The 23,042-nt window shown below is 39.3% G+C and overlaps 1 protein-coding gene and 1 pseudogene across 1 annotated transcript in view; one reads left to right on the top strand and one right to left on the bottom strand.

Moving 5' to 3' along the window:
* Positions 1–23,042, top strand: part of Aqr (aquarius intron-binding spliceosomal factor) — a 72,680-nt gene that overhangs the window by 23,295 nt on the left and 26,343 nt on the right. The window contains exons 10-20 of the mRNA XM_034493885.2: positions 230–294; positions 1,296–1,412; positions 2,779–2,892; positions 4,011–4,114; positions 5,275–5,377; positions 8,802–8,922; positions 10,633–10,774; positions 14,624–14,802; positions 17,422–17,589; positions 18,744–18,913; positions 22,286–22,527. Of these exons, the coding sequence (XP_034349776.1) occupies positions 230–294; positions 1,296–1,412; positions 2,779–2,892; positions 4,011–4,114; positions 5,275–5,377; positions 8,802–8,922; positions 10,633–10,774; positions 14,624–14,802; positions 17,422–17,589; positions 18,744–18,913; positions 22,286–22,527 (1,525 nt within the window). The remainder of the gene's footprint in view (positions 1–229; positions 295–1,295; positions 1,413–2,778; positions 2,893–4,010; positions 4,115–5,274; positions 5,378–8,801; positions 8,923–10,632; positions 10,775–14,623; positions 14,803–17,421; positions 17,590–18,743; positions 18,914–22,285; positions 22,528–23,042) is intronic.
* LOC117702728 (ATP synthase F(0) complex subunit C2, mitochondrial pseudogene) lies at positions 20,151–20,577 on the bottom strand (annotated as a pseudogene).

The raw sequence follows: 23,042 nt of genomic DNA, 5'->3' as shown, positions 1-23,042 counted from the left end.
ATTAATAAAACACACTTCTGACCCAGTCTGAATATTTCATTTCCTCATATTAGTAGAACTAAATGATGACCTGCTCTTGAAAAAAATATGAGATTCTTATTCTAAGTCATAGTTCAGCTACAAAGCACAAGACAAATAATTTTGTTTAAATTATGAAATATCTGTCAATTTTAAAAAATAGCACATAAAATGGCTTGGTAAAATTTTAACATGTTTTTCTCATGTCTAGAGCCTGTCACTATGGACAAAGTTCATTACTGTGAAAGATTCATCGAACTTATGATTGATCTAGAGGTAAGAAATATGTCGTGACTTGCTGTATATTCTTCAACAGTCTAAGATGAAGCTGTGACTACATCTGAAATACTTAACTTGAAATGGTCCTTGGTCTGCTTCTATTTCAAGCTTTTCTGTAGACAAGTAAGTCTCAGGGTTTGATTCCTTGAGGTTTGTACTAACTGTCCTATTGGCACAGGTTGTTACTGCCTTTTAGAATTATGATTTTTAAATAAGATTTCATACAGTTAGGTGGGAAGTTCTTATGGGAAGTTCAGATTCAAAATCCATGTAGTTCAGAGTAATCCACTTCCTTCTCCCTAATGTAGGAAATTGAAAGAAAGTTTGTCCCTTGGCTTGAGATAAGTGATAAAACTATTAGACTAACAATCATTCATAAGAGTTTTGTTCATATATTTGCTCTACCAGTGACTTATGTGCTCTCACTGTGTCAGACCTGAGTGACTTTGTCTACTAGATGATGTCATTGATTAGATGAGTAGTTATTGAACCATCAGTCTCAGTTTCTCCTCACTGTCTGTCTTACTGCCATCAGAGAGGTGGGGACAGAAAATGGAAAAGAGGTTTGCTTTTACCGTTAAACATGCAACATGTACTCAAGTTTCATGTCAAGTTTCAAGACAGAGGGGAGGCTAATCTCTGAGTTCAAGGCCAGCCTGTTCTATGGAGGGAATTCCAGGGCATCCATGTCTACACAGAGAAAACCTGTTTTGATAAACCAAACTAACCAACCAAACAAACAAACAAACCCAACTACTAGACGAGATGGTCTGTGAGACTCATCCATGTCATCCTTTTTAAAAGAAAAAGCAACGCCACTGAGTGTTTCTTACTTTAATTTGTTTATAGCAGGGACGAGACTGTTTGTTTTATATACCATGTGTCTTTGGATAGGCGGGAGGGTATTTTGTGATGTCCACTTTGTGTGAAATAGTTGATTTTATCTCTAGCTCCAGGGAATACATGGAAACTGAACGCTTTGTGCTTATCCTTCCCAGGCTCTGCTCCCCACAAGGCGCTGGTTTAACACCGTCCTGGATGATTCCCACCTTTTGGTTCACTGTTACCTTTCCAGTCTTGTTCACAGAGAAGAGGATGGCCATCTGTTTTCCCAAGTGAGCCCAGTGGATCAGACACAGTTAATGTTGTAACCTCTTAAGTTGGTCTTTGCTTTGCCATGCAGCTGGGAGTACCAGGGCATAAAGCAAAGTAAAAGTCTTAAATTTGGACCTGGATGCTGTAAATTCCTGGTCATTTTAAAGTAAAAAAACAGAATGTATAAACTGAATACATACTTGAATGTACCTATACAACTCTGGTAATTACCTGACATGTGTGTTAACTGTGTGTCCCTTTGTTATTGAGCTAAATTATCACTTTGGAAGTGTAGTGCCATGTGTTCACATATTTCACTTGTGTGTGCATAATCACTGTGGGATATAACAGGTGACAAAAGCATTGACTGCCAGTGAGTCATACCCCAGTGCCATGGCTCGATTCTGCCTGTGACAGCAGTGACAGGCAGTTGATAGTGTGGGACTTAGAGTTGGAAGGCAGATGCACTTTACAGCCTTGGGGAGGAAAGAAATATATTGATATTTCAGATTTCCTGTATTGTCAAGTGAAAGAAAATGTCTAACACATTTGTATGTATATTATCCAGTGACAGTAAATTGGAGATGCAGGTCTTATATGTGTGACATACTCTATCTCATGTCTTACTAAGCACTTTTTTTTGTTTTCATTCAGAAAAAAATTCTGCCAAGTGATTGGCCATGTATATTAAACTCTTAGTAATTGACTATAATGTGTCACAGGTTAGGACTAAAAATAATAAATATTTAAGTGAGCACAGCCAGAATATTCCATGTGTAGCAAGCAGGGCCTCTTCGTATACAACCTGAGCCTAAGAAGGCTGGGAGCGTGGAGCATCATGAGGGGTGAATGATGCACTCCTGCGCTTTGCTTTTCTATCGCCCCGTTTCTGAAAGCAGCTTGGGGTGGAAAGCATCTGCTTGGCTTAAACTTTCAAGTCATAGTCCATCCTCAGAGCTTAGGCAGGAAGTCAACGTGGAACTGCGGGGAAAGGTTTGGTGGCTTGCTTTTTGGTTCATACTTAGCTTTTTTAAAGAGCATAAACCTATGTTCCTAGGGATGTCAGTCACCAGCCAGGACAATCCATCACAGACCGGGCCGCAGTACAGTGTAATGGGAAAAATTGGGATTACAGTTGATATTCTCTATAGTAGTAGACTATATATATCAAGTAGGCTTAGCAATTTACTTATAAAATACATAGTTTATTTTTACATAACGTAAATATGTTTGGTTATACTCTCAAATATTTGCTGTGTAATGTTACATTCTAAAATTTTCAACCCCTGAGAAACACATAGACCTTTTATTATTTTTAATAAATAGTGTTTTATACTTCCTTGGTCTCATGTTCACACGGTTTATAATTTAAATGAATTTTTCCAGCTTTTAGACATGCTGAAGTTCTATACTGGCTTTGAAATTAATGACCAGACTGGAAATGCTCTGACAGAGAATGAGATGACCACAATTCACTATGACAGAATTACATCTCTGCAGGTAAATAAAGGCAGTATACCATTCCTCATGCTCCTGCTGCGTCAGCCTGGAACTTAGGTTTTGTAATATGCCAATAAAAATGGTATTCATATTGTTTCATCCTCAATTTTTAAATGTTTTTTATTTGATGAATTTATGAAATAAGTGACATTAATAGTCCATCTGAAACCTGTGAATCTATGTGCTGGTATTTGATTCTCTAACATCTGAGTTACCAACAATGTGTTTCTTGCAATCTTACATTAGAGGGCCGGGGTCCTTGTATTCACAGAGTGGCTGTCTTTTCATTTACTCTTGGTTGGTCGGATGACTCTTGCCAGGATTTATCTTTCCAAAGATCCAAACAACAGTAGAGAAGAGTGTACTGTGTTTCAGGTTCTTCTTCTGTACGATCTCCAGTACAGTGCCCCTCGGGGCTTTCTTTTAGTATTCATTGGCTAGTTTGGGGTAATATAATGCCATTGGGGGGGGAGGTGTTGATTTTTGGTTTTTTTTCCACTCATGCCAAGGAAGCTACATGTATGCCATTTTCATCAACTTTGTGGGGGCCACAGAAAGCTGGGATGTAGCTCTCTGATAGAGTGTTTCCTTATCATGGACAAACTGGGTTCAATCCCTAGCAGTGGCAGGGAGGAGGCAGTAAACAAATTCTGTTGTCACTTTCCTGCCAGAACAATTTTTGCCTTCCCTATTGCATGACAGAAACACCTCCAGTTTAATGAGGCAGAAATCACATGGAAGATAAACATAAGAAGGAGTGGGAAATATTTATTCATTTATTTACTTATTATTGTCACAAATCAAGTGGATTTAATAGACGTCTATGAAGCATTCACCCGAACACTGAAGTTCGCACATTTGTCTCAGCAGCGCACGGAACTATTTTCAAAATATTTCACATGTTATGAAAAAAGGCAAGCCTCAATAAATACATGAAAGTGAAGCAATGCAGTGTGTTTCATCTGACCATAATGGGGTAAAGCTAGGCAGCAGCAGCAGCAAGGGGAATGAAAGGACATAACTCACGGAGACTAAACAACGTTCAGCTGAACGTGCTTGCCCTGTGTGGCCTAGGAGTTGCAGGTGCACAGGCACTAATCGTCTCTTTGCTTTCCCAGAGAGCGGCTTTTGCACACTTCCCCGAGCTCTATAAATTTGCCCTCTCCAATGTGGCAGAAGTGGATTCCCGGAATTCCTTGGTCACGTTTTTTAAGCCTCTCAGGTAAGACGACATGAAAAGAACAGCATTCTCTCCTAGGATCTTGCTGTAGACTGTTCTTTCTTTTTTCTCTAGCACTGCAGGCTGTGGGATGGCCCTTTTGTTAACCTCCCTTCTGGTATCTCTAGCAGTTTGGAATTCTTGACTCACTTAAACATAACTACCCATCTTTTCCACAGGAAGTGGTGAGAGGATGTTTAATGACTTGGGCTGTTATTCTTTGAGCAGAACATTAAACTGGCCAAATCTCACCAACCATAAACAGCATATAACAGAAAGCAGTAAAGCTTCATGTTTGATATTAGAGATATGACCTAGGAAAATTTTATGTTCTTAAGATATATCAATAATACTATCTACTAATATACGTATCTACTAATATATTTTTGGGAAAACAATAGTAAACAATAGTAGTTAGTAGTTTATTTACTTCCTTATTTACTCTGTACTTAAACTAGCCATAGATCTTCAAAGTGTCTGCAAGGTGGATGACTATTGGTTCTCATTGTATTGCCTTTTGATTACCTTTCTATTGGATTTTCAGTGCATTCATTATACAGTCTCAAAAGCTGTTTCTTTGACCTGGAGAAAACAAAGATTGAAAATAGATTAGCAGTTCTGGGGTTCGAAATGGCACTAGAGAAAGAGAAAACATTTTGTGTTATGAAAGAAAAATGTTACTAATAAAAGACAAAAGAAGCATAATTTATTCTTTCAGATAACAAATTATATGCAAAATGTATTCTTCACGTTTTGTTATATCCTTTTCCAAAATGTCTCTTTGAGAGTCCAGTGCTGGTAACTTTTTCAGTAGGAACATTTTCTGTTTCATTGAAGTTGCTCTTAAATGAGCCTGGCTTTGGGTAGTCCGCATGTGGGAGTGAGGATGGAGGGACTACAGGAGGAGCTGGGCAAGGCCTGAGTGCAGTTCCTCGCCTCTGCTGGGGTGCAGTCTGTCAGTGGATTTCAGTACCAGGAAAGGTTTAACAGAAAATACTTCAAAGTTTTAATTCCTGTTTTTAATTTTTGTTGTCGTTTAGGTTTTGTTTGTTTGTTTGTTTGTTTTGCTGCCCTGTCATATGTTTACTTTTAAAATATCAATAGGAAAACATGATTCTAGAGTAAAGGTAATTGATCTGAATGAAATCTTCTCCATTCTGCAGTTCAAACAGACTCCACCAGGTGGCATCATACCTCTGCCTCTTGCCAACGCTCCCTGAAAATGAAAACACAACTTATGATGAAAAATTTCTTCTAGAATTGCTGGTAAATATTAATATTTAACAGTCTCATAATTTCTCCTGTGGCTTTCCCCACCTTTCTGACTCACTCATAATGATATAAACAGTACTGACTTCTAGAGTTCAGGCTCAGTATTTTGCCTCTTGTCTTTGGAATTAGTTGACTTTTGGTGGGGCAGGTCAGGCCTCAGGCTTGTTTTTTTTCATGTCTGTGGTTTCTTTTCTTACATCCCTCAAACTGTTAAGCTCCGTTGTAGCAGGAAGTCACTGTGGCACTGAGCAGCTTCTGTGGCCCAGTGTACTCATGCTCTGGGGCTTCAAAGCTCACTCTCAAAAGTGTTCCTTTTTTGAAAGGGAACTACAGTTAGACACAGACAGTGCATGTGAGTAACCGTGGTCATGTGTTATTTTAAAGACAGTTATCAAAAATAGTGTACTCAGTATTCAGTCATAGCCTTCATACTGTAAATCCAGTACTTACAAGTACAGTAAATGATTCCTATGCAGCTTAAGAATTCTAAGCAATTGTTCAGTCAGCTTTGGTAATGAGAGGCTTTATTTTCTAAACTAATTATTTTTTCTCTTTAGAAATATTTTTGTTGGGTGTGGTGACTTTTTAGTATTGTTGCTGTGGCTGTTGTTTGGGGTTTTTGGGTTGAGTTTTGGTTTACTTCATAAAAAATGCACAACTGCGCAGTAGTTAAAATTGGGGAGTGAAGAACTCATCCATGTGGGCGTTTCCTGTGCCCAGAGGAAACACTGTCTACTCCTCTCCTGGACCCCTTAGAACTTTCAGAAGACTTATCTATTAGAGGTAATTATGTGAATATTAATGAAGTATATTTTATTGTTAAGAATTTAGAACTGTCTAGGTAACAAGTGAAGGTACAAATACCACGCAGTGATAGAGGGTGCTTACTTACTCAGTATACTGAATACCACGCAGTGATAGAGGGCGCTTACTTACTCAGTATACTGAATACCACACAGTGATAGAGGGTGCTTACTTATTCAGTGTATTGAATACCACGCAGTGATAGAGGGCGCTTACTTATTCAGTATATTGAATACCACGCAGTGATAGAGGGTGCTTACTCGGTATATTGAATACCACACAGTGATAGAGGGCGCTTACTTACTCAGTATACTGAATACCACGCAGTGATAGCGAGTGCTTACTTACTCAGTATATTGAATACCACACAGTGATAGAGGGTGCTTACTCGGTATATTGAATACCACGCAGTGATAGAGGGTGCTTACTTACTCAGTATATTGAATACCACACAGTGATAGAGGGTGCTTACTTATTCAGTATATTGAATACCACGCAGTGATAGAGGGCGCTTACTTATTCAGTATATTGAATACCACGCAGTGATAGAGGGTGCTTACTCGGTATATTGAATACCACACAGTGATAGAGGGTGCTTACTTATTCAGTATATTGAATACCACGCAGTGATAGAGGGTGCTTACTCGGTATATTGAATACCACACAGTGATAGAGGGTGCTTACTTATTCAGTATATTGAATACCACGCAGTGATAGAGGGTGCTTACTCGGTATATTGAATACCACACAGTGATAGAGGGTGCTTACTTATTCAGTATATTGAATACCACGCAGTGATAGAGGGTGCTTACTCGGTATATTGAATACCACACAGTGATAGAGGGTGCTTACTTATTCAGTATATTGAATACCACGCAGTGATAGAGAGTGCCTACTTATTCAGTATATTGAATACCACGCAGTGATTCACAGCACTTCAGGACCAAAGAGTCAAGTAATTTAATTCCATAACTTCTACAAAATCCTTTTAGTATTGTCTTCATTTCACCTTGTTTGTGGATTTGGTCCACTGCATAGTGTAGGGACACCCTCTCCCTTTCAGTACAGCACTTTCTGAAACAGATGACTGTTTATGTCAAATAGCCATGTCACTAATGGCTTCCTAAGTGTTGACAGTTTTCACCCTTACAGATAATGGTCCCCCCACCTCCCGTGTGTGTGTACGTGTGTGTGTGTGTGTGTGTGTGTGTACCCATATGTGAACATTTAGCCAGAACCAGGAACTGCTTATTTAATTGTGTGTGCTTATGGCTGCTCGGTTAACCTCCAAAACCAACACTCTGATGAGTGTGCACTGCCTTCTTACTGCCCTTGGTTTTTCTCAGTCTTTCTATTTTTCTAATAAACAAAACAAAAGGATTTAAAATGTTTTTTTTTTCTGTTTTAAGATTAAGTAGCTTTTTACCTATTTCAGATATTAACATTGTTAAGCAAAACAAATAAGTAAATAAATAACTAGGCATATGTATCTGTTGATTTTCCTGACACATATTGAGCCGAGTTAGGCATGCCGTTCTGGGTTAACATTCCAGGCTTGTATTTTTACCACATGATAGAAAGCATAATCCCTCCCTGTAGGAAACATGAAGATAATATGCTAAATTTGGGGAGCAGAGACAAACCATTTGTAACAGGTGTTTAAAACTCATTGACAGGTGTTTGAGTGTCATTTGGGGAGAAAGCCTTGGGGAGCATTTTAAATTAGTTCCAGTATAGAAACTACTTTTTTTATTTGCATGTTTGCTCTGAGTATGTCTCTTAGATTTCTATCTTTGCCTGTCCTCCTACAAGTCACTTGTCACTGTCTGTAACTGCAAATACTTCCTAAAAATTCCCTGAGCTCTCTTATGACAAGAAAATCTCTTTTGAGTCAGGCTGTTGGTACCAATACTAACTTTTAATGAACAAAAGAAATACAAACCTTTCCCGGGGATTATTCTCATAGAAAAGCCGTGTGTTGTTTGGCATTGTTAATTAGACTCAGTTTCTGTGTGAGATGCACTGTTGGGATATCAAGCCTGTAGAGAGATCAGTAATGAGGGGAAGTACAGCTTACCCAGTCTCTCATTTACAGTAGAGAAGATTCAGACTGGCGGTTAATATGCCTTCTCAGATCACGAGAGATTCCTAGAAGAAACATGAAAACGAAATCCAGGACTCACAACTTCTATTTGGGGAGTTTGTTTGTTTTTTGCATAGATGCTACAGTTCTTAAATTCTTGGCATGTGCCAGAGTGTTTGATACAGTTTTACCGTGTTCCTTCTCATCACCGTAGAACCCTGATTAGAGACTGGTGCTTCGCCTGTTTTAGTAAAAGGAAGCAGATTCAGAAGCTTAGAGTAACTTCCTTATAAATGAGGAGCTGGGATTCGGCTCTAGTTCATTTGGTTGTTACCTTGTTTTTTATGAATTATGAGGGAAAACAGAAAGAGGAAAAATCAAGTCTTATCAAACTGGCACAGAGACTGTAGCCTAGGAATTTCTCACTCCATGCCTAATGGCAGTAAAGGTGGGCTCTCTCCTGTTGACTCTGAGTGACCCTGGTGTCATGCATGTTCTACTGTAACTCATATTACTCTTTCCTTCTCTTAGGTGTCTCGCCATGAACGCCGCATCTCTCAAATTCAGCAATTGAATCAGATGCCTCTGTATCCAACTGAGAAAATTATATGGGATGAAAACATAGTCCCTACTGAGTACTATTCTGGGGAAGGTAGGTAAGGAATACAGAGCTCACTTGTGCCGTGAGCTGAAGTTCATCACACATAGTTGAAATGCACAGGTGTCTCCTCTGTACAGCAGGCTACTGTTCTGTGCTCTGTGGACTTAGGAGCTAGAAAAGAGTGAGGATTTTGAATACTTGGCAAAAGGATTTATATTAAATTAAATATATCTTAGGATGTGTTTCCCTGTATAAAATATGAGTATTAAACCACAATACTTTTTCTGAGGAGGCTTAAGAGTGCAGAAAGTGTAACTATCACTGATAGGTAGGCTGTGTGATAGGCATGCCCTTCAAAAGCTTTGTTAGACCCTTTTTAAAGTTCTCTATGAAGCCAGGTACTGATGATCAACAACAAAAACAAACACAAACATCACCAGCAGTTGGTAACAAATGCTTAGAGGTATCTCCCAAGTGTCTGTACTAGCTATTGAGCCTGTACCTTTGATTGAAAACTACCTGTTTTTGAAGATGAGAACTCAACTCAGATGTACCAGTAGTATGGTACTAGTGATGTCTTTAAAGTAGTCACAGTTATTTTGATGGTTACCGTTCCAAGAATTTCCTGGAATTTCTCCTGAAATACACCTGCAAAACGTGTGTACAATTGGAAACATTATGTTAAACAGCATAAGCCAGGGTCAGAAAGACAAGCATGGCTTATTCTTTTCTGTATCCAGAACATGGAAACAAAATTATATGTAGTTGTGTCAGAGATCAGGAGACAGGAGGAAGAGATTTTAAGGAAGGTAAGAAATAGGGTAGTGGAATTCATGTAATAAAGCAGAGGTTGGTCTATCTAGGGAAGGAGGAGAACTAGCTGGGCCAGGAAGGAGTACTAGGGAAACAAAGGGAGGGCACCTAATGAGAACAAGGTATAAACATATACACGAAGATGCCATGAGGAACTCATTCCTGTCTGTGTAGCCATTTTTAATTCAAGTGAGGGTTGCAAGGTGCTAACAGGTTTTTGGTTTTTTTTTTTTAATGAAAATGGGACAACTTTCCTTCAGCCTATGCCTGAGAGACAGTGACTCAGTGTAAGTCAGTGTTGCTAATAAAAACAATGTGGTAATTTGGCACACCAATTCTTGTCTCTTATTACTGCTGTGATACTGTAGATAATGTATACAAATGTAATTTGTCAGGTAAATGCATTGTGGCTTTGGTAGTGTTATTGAGTACTTGATCTCTAAATAATAGTAAGACTGCTCAGTAACAGAAGAGAAGAGATGGAGTAACATGAAGACAATGCCTTGACCCCTAAAGCCTAGCAAAAGGCATCTTTGGAGTTCTCTTTAGGCAACGTAACATCATCATATTTACTTTTGTGTGGTATGTTTTGCCACAGGGAGAGTTTATGCTACTGTTAGGCACTTCACAATTTGGATGGCTTGAATTAGATGCAAGAGGAAAGAGTTTTTAAGCTACTAACATCTGTTAAGCATCTTTGGAAACATTTAAGAAGCACTGCTGGCCTGTGAAATGCTGTTATGTAGATTACTTATATGAACAGTTGTATCTCAACATCGGTTCTCACAAGATAGCCTGTATATCTGTGCAAATGGAAATGTGGAAATGTATCTGCTTTGCTCCACAGACATTAGTAGCTGCTTTTCCAGCTGCTGCTGTGTTTTTGTATATAGACCAGATGACTGGTTAAAAGGATAATGCAGTCACCGATGCTGTTTTCTTTTCCAGGCTGTCTTGCTCTCCCCAAGTTGAATTTGCAGTTTTTAACTCTACATGACTATCTCCTGAGGAACTTTAATCTCTTCCGCTTAGAATCAACTTATGAAATTAGACAAGACATCGAGGACAGTGTCAGCAGAATGAAGCCATGGTCAGTAAAGTGATGCCATCTGTAATGCAGAAATATGTGTGCAGTTATCTGATATACCGTGATAGGAAAATCAGTGTGTTTAGCAATGTGAAGCTATCTACCAAAGGTACCCATTCTTTGAGGATTTTATAATGTGAATTTACTTCAGAAGTGCTAAAATATAAAATATGTATTTGAGTACCTTGGAGGTGTGGCATTAGACCTGGAGAGAAGGGAGAAGAGGTCATGTTCCACAGGGAAGGGGAGAAATCAATAGATATCAGTAACAGGATAAAGAGGGGCCAGCAGTCCTGGATTAGGGCAGGTTAGACTCCATTAATCTTGGGTGAGGCTTATCAGACAGGGGTGCTATTCTAACCACTCTCCCTGTAACTAGCTAGAAGTGTGAGTCAGTGCCCAGCGACCTGCAGGGCTGAGGATATTGCGGAACATCTGTGAGCATTGGAACTGAAGGATTCATTTAAGAATTTTTTCAGTTTAAACTTGACTCTCCATCTCCTGGCTTTATCTGGAGAGTTTCTTTAAGAAAATTCTTTTGTTCTAACTATGGTAGACAGAGTTGTATTATGAGATTTTTAAAGATTAATTTTGGAATTTTACCCATGAGTGACTTTGAGTAAATTCTTTTCATTCACCGTTTTTTTGTTTGTTTTTCGAGACAGGGTTTCTCTGTGTAGCCCTGGCTATACTGGAACTCACTCTGTAGACCAGGCTGGCCTTGAACTCAGAAATCCGCCTGCCTCTGCCTCCCAAGTGCCGGGGTTAAAGGCGTGCGCCACCACTGCCCGGCTTATTCACTGTTTCTAAGTAGATGGTTACAAACTGGTGATTGCAAATGAGCAAGCTTTGTTTGTGAAGTGAATCATTACCTGCCAGGCATAGCAGATACACACACACATAGTGATTCTGACTGACTGTCAAGCCTGACGGACAGTGTGTGGAGTCTGAACCTCCTTAGGTGTCCCCCAGCCTTCTCTCTTCCCTAGCCACATTGAGCGACCACAGGCTCTGTGGTTAGGATCTGTTTTGCACTTCCATATTTCATTTTATAATCAGTTCTATTTTTTTAATTATTGTATGAGAAGTTATTCTGGATGAGACTATAAAACCCAACACAAAGTATTTTTGACTTAATAATCAGTTGAGTCAGTAAGTAGGCTAGGATTGTGAAATTTGTATATCCACTGGCTGCTCATCCCTGCCCACAGCTTTGCTGAAATCATTGCCCATTGTTCGGACCCTGTGGGAGCACTTGATCCAGAAACTCCTTTACAGTTTATGGTTACCTTGTACTTATGTGTCTAGATTTAGAGCCTAATTTTGGCCATTTTGCAAAATAAGGATTTATTAACTCCCACTTAAGTAAATAGAATTCACTTTTACATTTAATTTAAATGTCAAACACACATACAAAGAAAACAAACAATTACTCATGCTTTTTTATTCTCTATTAATAGAGGGTTTTTTTTAATTACTCTTTTTTATTTTGAGGGGAAGACGAAAGAAAATGTTAACTTTTGGAGTTAATTTGTTCATATTTGAAATAATAAATTTTTCTAAAGTTTTTGCACTGATGCCTAGGAAGGGATTTCTGCAGGGGCAGGTCTATAGCACAAGGGCAGAAAAGAAGCCCAAGAACTCTCGCCCATTACATGGTTCAAGTCATGTTTCCATGGCAGAAGTCTGTCCTTTATGTTTCAGTTCTGTAAGAAAACAAAGTAAAGGGACCAGATTAGAGGCTGCCTGGGGTAGGCAGAGATTGACTGCCATAGAAAATCCCTCTTCATGGTAGGGCGGTGAGAGTGGAGGAGGAAGAGGCAGGGACTCCATACGAGGGTTCAGCATATTGTCATGCCACTCTGAAGCTGTCCCAGTGCTAAGTCCCGCGGTGTAGTACTTTTATTCTTAGTTTTGCCTTAATGTTATAGAATTGTACAGGTTTTAGTTATAGCATAGAATCTTTATAATGGAGGTAATTTTAAATTTTTTGGAATGTCGTTTTGGAATTAACTTTAAGTTTTATAGTGCTGCCTTAGTTTGTGGTCCAAATACACCATTTAATGTAAGAATTAAAGTTAATTTTTAATACAAGTTGAAGTAACATAAATAAGAATGACTATTTGGGTGTTGCTGCTACTTGTTAATTAATTTCCCCTCTGATTGTTTTTAAGTGGTTAGGTATTTTAAGGGATTTAAGATAGTATATTTCAATGAGAATTCTTGCATGTTTTTAAGTTTTTAAAATAATAGCTTGTTCTAGAAATATATTTTAAGTGTAACCTAAGAACATAAAGAACAAAAGATGAAAATGTTAGTAGTTGAAATTATTTAAGTGAAAAAAAAGATAAAATAAACCTAAGTAGAACTGTCCTTTAAAATGGATGCGATACCATATGAACAGACTCTTCTCTAAGAGAAGCTAAGAGGAGTTCTTCAAGGAGTGGAGATTCCTGTCGGTAAATGAAAGGAGAGTAGCTGAAGCAGTTTCAAATTGGAGACTAGAGACATTGTATGTCCTGATTTCAAATTATATTACACAGCTACTATGATCAAAACAGTGCTTAATAGACATAAAAACAGGGACATATAACAATGGTGGCATGTACCTTTAATACCAACCCTCTGGAGGCAGAGGCAGGTGGATCTCTCATTCAAGGCCAGCCTGGTCTACTATAGAGTGAGTTCTAGGACAGCCAGGGCTACACAAAGAAACTTTGTCTTGAAAGAAAAAAAAGAAAGAAAGAAAGGAAGGAAGGAAGGAAGGAAGGAAGGAAGGAAGGCAGGCAGGCAGGCAGGCAGGCAGGCAGGCAGGCAGGCAACCCTTGCTCCCAGGACATGCATAAATAGGCAGCAGTAGAAAGGCCAGGAATAAAGCTATGCATATGTTAACACTTGCACTGTGTTCAACAGTAAGAAGAGTATTTTCAGTAGAGGAAAGCTAGACCTGCATGCAAAAGATCACTGCCTTATAGTATAACATGAATTTAAACAGATTAAACTTAAGTCTTCAGACATGAAATTTTTGGAAGAAAGCAGAGGGAAAGTTATTTTGCTTTTGTTTTTTGTCTTGGATTTTTGACACCAAAATAGAGGAAGCAAAAAGATAAATGTACTAGTGAGTAGAAGTGCATGAAAGTAATGAGCTTCTGTACAGCTGTGCCATGTGAGGAAACACTTGTGACTTGTATTTAATTAAAGATAAGTCAGATGTATAAGGACATAGACAACTCAACAACAAAAAAAAAATAATTAAAAAGAAATGTCAAACATCCTAAATGGACATGCTTGCAATGAAGATGTAGTTTATAGCCAGCAGCTATAAACAAGTGGTGTTCAGGCCTGTAATCACCTGGGAAATGCAGATCCAGCCACTAGATAACCAACCATCTTGTCAAGAAGGAAGTATTAGCAAGGTGATTTAAGAAAATTAAAACCCTATGTATTTTTGTGGAGTAGATGATTGTACAGCCATTATAGAAGACAGTACAGACATTCCCTAGATTAAAAAGGGAATCCTATGCAGTAACCCACTTGTGGATGTATGTTAATAGGAACTAAACTCACTGTCTGCAAAGAGGTATCTGTACTTGATGCTCAGTGCAGCACGGTTGTCAACAGCCAAGATAGAGGAACAACCTGTGACTATGTAGAGATGAACAAGTAAAGAAAATGGGTGTCCACATGTATAATATACCATACTATTCATTCCATAAGAAGAAAGGGCCCTTACGATAGATAGCCAGTGGTAGTCAGACGTAACTAAGAGCTAACCATGTACTCTCCCACATCGTACTTGTATAAAACCATAAAGTGCTTGTTTGTATAACCATACACTGCTTTGGATTTCAGGCAATCTGAGTATGGTGGTGTAGTGTTTGGTGGTTGGGCACGAATGGCTCAGCCCATTGTGGCTTTCACTGTAGTCGAGGTTGCCAAACCCAACATCGGTGAAAACTGGCCAACCCGCGTTCGTGCAGATGTCACCATCAATCTGAATGTCAGAGACCACATCAAGGATGAGTGGGAAGGTAACTTGCCATTTCAAAAGTGATGCCACCTTTTGCCTCTTTTATTTATAGCTTTTTATTTAGAGCATTGGTCGAGTGCTTTTACTAAATATTATCCTTTTAAATTCTTAGTTTTATTCTTACAGTTTAAAGCTTTGTAGTTGTCATTGTAATTAGTTGTAAAAATACTAAGAATTAGACAAGAGTGTTATAAGTATCTCAATATTTTAATAACAATTATAAATATCAGAGTATTCTAAAGATTGCAGTTTGCAAAGCAAACTATGAAGAAATTGTAAAATTAGTTCAGTATTTGCTAGGTTTGTAGATCAACATAAAAGCACTAAGGATTCTCCTAAAGGGGCATCATATATAACTTAAACACATCTGCAGTATAAGCAGAGATAAGCGATACTCTGAAAACATGAGAACAGCATTGTGTATTATAATTAGCTTTTTGAGAAACTGTGTTCTAAAATACTAAGTGAAAAAGAATTAAAACTTGGCTAACACCTGTGTCAGAACTGGCTCTGAACTGATGGGTAGTGGGCACTTTTGCATCAACACACACACACACACACACACACCCCGTTCCCAGCTGTCTAAGAGTTTCCCCCCTTGCTGCCCTGTGGTGAGAGACAGCAGCCAGGAGGTTTAATCTCCAGCTACCTTCTTCAAATGCCAGAAGGACAGGGATCAGTTTTCAGAAATTATAGCTCCCCGCATAGCAGTAACCACGAGGAGCATATGTTAGACTTAAAAGGGAATTCTAAAGGAACCCAGCAATGAATTTGGCCAAGTGTTTGACAAATGGCTGCTTTGGTGGGTATCGTTTGTGACAGATTGTTTTGAGTCCTGTATCTTTCTATGAGTTCCAATCTGTTGCGTTATCCATTTAGAACATTGTGCACCTTTACGATTGCTGTGCCCTCAGAAGTCATTAGTTGCTGAGGAGGGTCTTGTATTTATTACCCCTGGAAACTTAAGGAGGTATCTAACACTATTTTACACATTGGGCATTAAAATGAAGTAACTTAATTGGCACCCCGAAGTTTTAAAGTCTTTTGCAGGAGATAACTGGTCTCCCTTGTAAAGTTAAGGGAAGAGAAGGAACTCTCCTGACAGAGCCCTCTCTCTACTGCTCTGGAGATCGCTACCTGAAATACCTGAAGGGCTTTTTTATTTTAATGGCGTTCTTAACTTGCTTTCTCTCCCTTTCTCCGAATACCCAAATCGCTTCCTATCTTCCTAGCTTTTCTTCCCTCACTCCCTCCACTTCCTTAGGCCCCTTGTAGTGTAAGAGATAGAGTGCTCTGATGGACAAGACAGGATGCCGTGAGTACGTAGGGATGAGTGACTCACTGGCACATCACAGAAAGAGAAGTGCTCTTTCCTAAGCCTGGGCCATCCTCTCTGTCGATCAGAGGTGGGAGCAGAAACTGAGAGGAGGGCTGTAAACTATGGCGAATGTTGACTGCCAAGCAACAACTTTGAAAGGTTTCAACTAAAAATTGTAGAACTGTCTTCCCATGCCTCAAGACTTGGAGCTTGGATCCCTACCTCTGTAATTACCCCATATGGAAATGACAATGAGTTTTGCTTCTAAAACACCCTTTAAAAAGGTGGGTGGCTACAAATGCTTGAAAAGAAAGGCAGGTACATTGTATGTAGCACAACTTTTTAAGTGTGTCTTTTTAGGGTGTCTCCTGCTGTAATGGTCTGGTTTTGGAGGGATACTCAGTTGGCTATCCCTAGTGATGTCAGAAACTGACTATTGTATTAGTGGGGTCTTCTCAGGACCTCTTCTTTGTCACTAAAACCTGGAAGCTTGAGTTGTATAGACTCTAGGCTGAATGGCAGCATAATTCAGCAGAACATCGCTCTTCACAGTTCTCCTCGTCGCTTCTGCCCCTTTCATCTAATTTTGCTGTTGCAGACTTGAGCTCTTTTTAGCTTTACTTACACTCACACTGCAGAGAGCCATGATCTCTCTAGTCCTAGTGGCTACCCACTGACATTGGTGTCTTAATCTAGCTGTGTGTTCTTTTTCCAAGATTCTAAGCAGACAGACTATCTAAATTTTCATTTCAGTCATATAATGGTAAAGACAATAGATCGGGAAGAAACAAGGATGAAGTGATGTGACCTTCTGTGTTGTGTCACTAACACTCCTGTGCTTTGATGAGTTATTCTTGGGCTAACCTGTTTTAGGACAGTGCACTCAGGCTGTTAGGAATGACACTGATGGATAATCAAAATGATGGTAGAAACTTGATGACTATGAGTTATATGCCAGCCATAGTTTCAGTTACTTAATAAGAATTAAAAATAAGAATGGTGATGAAGGTCCAATTTTGGATCCGTAACATGACTTGGAAGTCTTACTCAGTAATTAATTCATGACACAGAAGTTTCTAATTTTAATTTAGGAAGATCTTCCTTTTAATTACTGCTATGAAATATTGAATATTAAAAACTATAGGAAACATAATTATGTTCTAATACAAAATATATTATTGGTCATCCTTTTTATTTTTTAATGTTTTTTTAATCTCTCCTTTAAAAAGGTTAAAAATTTGCCAATGAAAGACCGAAAACAATGTAATTCTAATAAGTAAAAATGTCTTTATGTTTTACTAGGCCTTCGCAAACACGATGTATGCTTTTTAATTACTCTGCGTCCCACAAAACCTTACGGCACTAAGTTTGACAGGAGGAGACCTTTTATTGAGCAAGTTGGTCTGGTGTACGTCAGAGGCTGCGAAATCCAGGGCATGCTAGATGACAAAGGACGAGTCATTGAAGACGGTACGGCGATCTGTGTGTGAGAGAATGACACATTTCTGTGGTGCCTTACTTTGTAAAACTTTCTGTTGTTTTATGTAGTAAACAGTATCTGTGGTGATAGGGCATTTGCCTAGCATGTGCTGTGTATGTACACCTTAGGTTTTCGCCACAAAAAAAAAAAAAAAAAAAAGGAAAACAAAAAATCGTTAAGTGAATTAAATTTTCCAAGACAAGATTTTTAATATTTCTAAGCATGCCCATCATGGTAGCAAACACATACAATCCTTCTGACCTCTATACACGTCCATACACACATGCACACACACAAATACAACACACAAACAAATAAGTGGCTTTAAAAGCTGTTTCATGAGGTCAGTTTACTCTCCTTGGGTATTACTGGTGATATCTGAAATTGTTGATCTGTCTTAACTCTTGTATGGCTCATGCATCTTTGACAGTGTGGTGGCTGAACTTCTCTTAAAACTTGAATTTATTTTACGTGGATTTTTGAACCCTGGCAATAGCTGATGCTCAGACGACTGATGCTGAAGCTGTTCAGTTCTAGAGTTTACGGAAACAGAAGGGACTGAAAGCTGGGTGAGATGAACTTTGTTCCACAAAAGGAGACCAAAGTCAGACCCCAGCAAAGGAAGCTGAGGCCGCTGAGTGTTCCAGGGTTCTTTTTTTCATATTTCTCTGTATGTGAATTCCTTTCCAGCTAGTGATATTAGGTAGAATCTGGAAAGTTGAGAAAAGTAATAAACCCACTGTCAAATTAAGAAATAGAAAGGATACTCCTTAATTCCTAAAATAAGACACATCTGCAGGCACCTGACTTCATGTGCGCTTAGTCTAAAAGACCCTTGATAAGTGTCCACATGCGACTCACTAATAGGGACTGTGAGCAAAGGCCTTTGACTGCACAGGCACTCCTGGCTTAGTTAGGAGCATCTGGACATGGTTACAGTTTGTGGAGTTTCATCAGCATTAGGACATGAGTTGTAAGAAATGATAAGAATTTCAGAAAGCAGGAATATACTTTTAACTCTGAATCTGAAATGTATAAGTTCAGTCATGGGGGGATATTGGAGGTGAAGGACTTTTAATTTACTTTCATAGTTAGTTAAAAAAAAATACATATTTCATTTGACAAATTCTTAAAAAATATCTAGGACCTGAACCCAGACCCAATCTTAGAGGAGAGTCAAGGACATTTCGAGTATTTTTGGATCCAAACCAGTATCAACAGGATATGACCAATACTATACAAAACGGAGCCGAAGACGTGTATGACACTTTCAATGTCATAATGAGGAGGAAACCGAAGGAGAATAACTTCAAGGTACTGTTTGGTTCTGTAGCTAAAAGTCCTTATGTCCTAGTACTGAAGTCCAAAACAGGAGCACATACATGCTGGGTAGAGGGGTTTAAGTGAATTTTAACTTCACTCTGAAATTCATAGCATATTGATTAAATATGACATTTAAGGAAATCCTTCTGTTAAATCTCTTCTGGCTTTTGAAGAAATTGGAAATTTACAGATGAATTCAGGGTTTGCTCTGAAGGTCAACTCCCTTTTACATGAGGTGCTGTTAAAGCCGAGAACTAGCTGAGAAAGAGTTCTACTCATTCATTTACTGGATCTTCTTTTGTAAGTCAAATGTAGGTATACTCCAGATGTCTGTAGAAGACAGATGTGGAAGGGACATCATGCCGAATGATTCTCTGATACAGTGTATAGACACACTTTTCTCAGGGAGACACTGGGGCTTCTAGTGTTTGCTTTCATAGTTTAGCAGAAGTGTTTTAGTAAAGGAAGATCTGAAAGTACCTGCCCTGTGATCACATGTGCGGCTTGTAGGGACTATAAGTAGCTGTATTATTTGAAGTTGCCTTAACATTGGAAGTACCCACTTTTTGCAGGGTGCCTTTCTTTCCTCTCTGCTCCGTGCCACATTGCTTATCCAGTCCTGTCACTCCCTTACATTTCCATGATGTTGGCTGGGTATGAGAAAACAGCTCTCAGGTGCAGGAGTTTATTCTCCATCTCTTGTTTTGCCAAAGACAAGTGCAGTGGCAGAGTTTCTGACTTCTCTCCTACTCTATGAGCATGTGTCAGCACTGAGTGGCTTGCCACCTCCACCATGCCATGTCCAGACACCCTCATTTCATGTCCCTGCCACCTTCACCTGGTTCATCCTCTCAGCCCCTCCTTTATGTCACTCTCTCTGTAGCCTCTGTGCTGTTCTTTCAAAGTGTTCGTTATCCTTCAGTGTCCCTGTTCTACACTCTTCAATGGTTTCTCATCATACTGATAATGTTTAATTATCCAAGACACTGTTGTTACGCCATCATTTGCCATGGCATCCCTGTCATGTCCTCCATTCCCTTCCTCACCTCACTGTAGCCACGCTGATCGCACACCCTATTTTTTTTTTTTAATAAAGTATTTGTCTTCTCTCTGTCAAACCCTGAGTCAGGCACTTTCCCAAGACTTCCTGGGGAGGTACAGGAAAAGGAACGTACAGACCAGACGAGACACGAAAGAACTATGAAAGGTAAAAGTGGAGCCAGCCGCTTCACATGGTGAAGAGGATGAGAAAGGCCTCCATTAGGCAAAAGAGCCCCATGGCCTCTGAGAGGGCAGACTCTAGAATTGCATAGAAGAGCTATTGCCTCAGAGAGGGGTTCCCGGCATAGCCAATGATGAGACTCCCAAAATCAGTCCCAATCCCTGCCCCAGAGCCAGCCACCCCAACTGCAGGAGCCCCAGCTCCAATGAACTTGGCAGCTGTGTCAATGTCCCATGAAATGGTGCTGGTTTGGAAGCTGCAGCTTGGGATAAGTGAGGTCAGAGGTCACAGGACTGCCAAGCTGCTGAGGCTCTCATCTGTTGGCATCTGTGGTCACTTCAACTCCACTGCATATAGTGGGTGACTCAGCAGCTGAGAGGTGCTCCTGATCAGGGAGCGGGTAGAGACGAACTTGGAGCAGGCATACATTTTCAGTGGTGAGGGGCTGAGGCAGGAGAGCAGCTCCCAGAGTAGAGAGGACAGAGAGGCCACACTGTTCTTTAGATAAGACTTTACACTGTGTCCCTCTGGATGATTTTCCTCGGGTATATTTAGGGTTTGTTCTTCCACTTGACACAAGCAACTCAGTTTAAGTGTCACGTAAGAGAGGTCTGTTTCCAGGTTGTACAGGAGCTAGGCTAGTCTCACATTTACTTTTCAATAAGCGAATCTCAGGCACATAACTGAATTCAGTCTACAGAGTATTTCTTTATTTGCCACTCTATTTACTGTCTTTTGTGTAAATGATGTTGTGCTTAGTTATATGGGAGTTGTAGAGGTAAATAAGACACAGTTTATTTCTTAACTGTTAATCAAGAAAGAAGGAAATATAATCATTATCCTCAAAGGTTAGCAGGTGCAAACGTGACTTTTTATGGGAAGTAAAGGAGGCATTCAGGTCTTGATGCAGAGAGAGCAGTGAGCTGCCTCTGCATTGCCTGTGCTCTTTGGTAGATCCCTCCTTTGTTTCATTGCTTCAGTTGCATTTCCAGTTAGTGCAGCGAGTTCCGTTTCTTGCCTGGATCGTTGGGATGGCCACGTTTCTCTAATCTCTTCATTGTCCTGATGATATATATTTTCTAATTCTCTTGCACACTGATGCTTTTATTCTGCTACTTAGAACATTTCTGTAACTAGCCAGAAATTCTTGGTTGCACTAAGTAAAATGCCACCTTCCTCTCTGAAGCGTTTCCTAGCATCAAGTTCGTCCCCCACCATCTCACATCTCATCACATGTGGTGAATTCTGTTGGATTTTGTAAGATTCTTTACTAATTGTCACAATCTGGTGCTTCTTGTCATGGTCTGTGCCTTCCTTCATCTCTACTAGATTTAAGAGTTCCTTAGATCCAGAGCTCCTTTCTTCCTCATCGGTGTTACACAAAGTGCTCATCTTTCTGTCCATCACCTATCTTTTATTTAAACTGTGCTAGGATCCTGAGTTTAAAAAACATTGATTTGGTTACTGTGTTCTTTGAAATTAGGCCTTGCCTCCTAATTTACATATTGGAATATGTTACTTTATCAGAATGGTTTTTGAATATCCTAAAAAATGTTCTGGGTTTTGTTAATTCCTTTTAACAGAAATGTGCTGTCTACTGTAGTACCCTTTCATTGTAGTACCAGTTCTTACTTCTTCATGTTTGACACTCTTATCAATGTGTTTGCTTTTTTATTTCTTTCCATGCTGACTTTAGTGTTTATAAATTGTGCTGCAATTTCACTGAACAGCTATGCACTATGGAGAGGGAAGAAGTCAAGTTTATAAGGGAGAATTTGATTTTCAGGATCTGTTTTGTAATTTTCCTTATCTTTTCTTTAATTGGGCTGGCATGAATCTTAACTTTCACCCAGCTCAATAGGAGTCAAGTGGCAAGCTTATCTATGTCGTTCTATCTCAATGAATTCTTAGTGGATAAACTGTCCTTACTAAGTTAGTTCTTTTGTTTGACTTAGTATATGAGTATCAACTGAAAATATAGCTGTTGATTCAGTCTTGCCAAGCACCTGTCAGCAGAAAATAGCTTCTTGCCTTGAAACACATGGGCATTCCGGATGGGTGCCGTCAGCTCTGCATTCCAGTGAAGTGCAAATGTTTGAGATGTCTACTGACACGATACTTTTCTGTCCCTTTACTGCCAGGCTGTGCTGGAGACTATTCGGAATCTGATGAATACCGACTGCGTGGTACCGGACTGGCTGCATGACATCATTTTAGGTTATGGGGACCCAAGTAGTGCTCATTATTCAAAAATGCCCAATCAAATTGCTACCCTGGATTTCAATGACACTTTTCTCTCCATTGAACATTTAAAGGCCAGCTTTCCTGGTCATAATTTCAAAGTGACTGTGAATGACCCAGCTCTACAAATACCCCCTTTCAGGTAAAATCGGAATGGATCTGTTCTTGGCAGCCAGTCTGTAGTGTGTCTGTACTAGCATCAGCACTGGTGACTAAGTGAGTTTTAAGCATTGTGTCTGGATTTCATTTTGGCAGTCCTTAGCTTTGCTGTAATAATCACTGGGATAAGACTATTATATTTGAGTCTATTCCTGACTCTTAGTACAGAAGCTATTTTTAAGACTACATTAAAAGAAGCTTCATGTCTCAAAAGAGATCAGTAAGTGTCTGTGATTTGGAAAGAACTATATAAATATAGTAACTGACAAAAGAAATACGTCTGTACATCTCACATGTAGTCTAGTGTGTTCCCTATCTATGGCCATACAGGCATGTGAGGTTGAACTTTATTTTGATTTTAGAAAGCTAAAGTTTTCTTTCAACTCTGCCTGCCTCATTCAGGTTTTAAATCCTTATTTGAAATGTTTGCTACCAGAGATATTTTAGGTTTGGAATTTTTTCAGATTTTGAAATATTTCCGTAGACATCACCAGTTGG

Source organism: Arvicanthis niloticus, chromosome 2 (assembly GCF_011762505.2).
Source record: "Arvicanthis niloticus isolate mArvNil1 chromosome 2, mArvNil1.pat.X, whole genome shotgun sequence".
Lineage (NCBI taxonomy): Eukaryota > Metazoa > Chordata > Mammalia > Rodentia > Muridae > Arvicanthis > Arvicanthis niloticus.
This window is presented reverse-complemented; position numbering and strand designations above follow the sequence as displayed.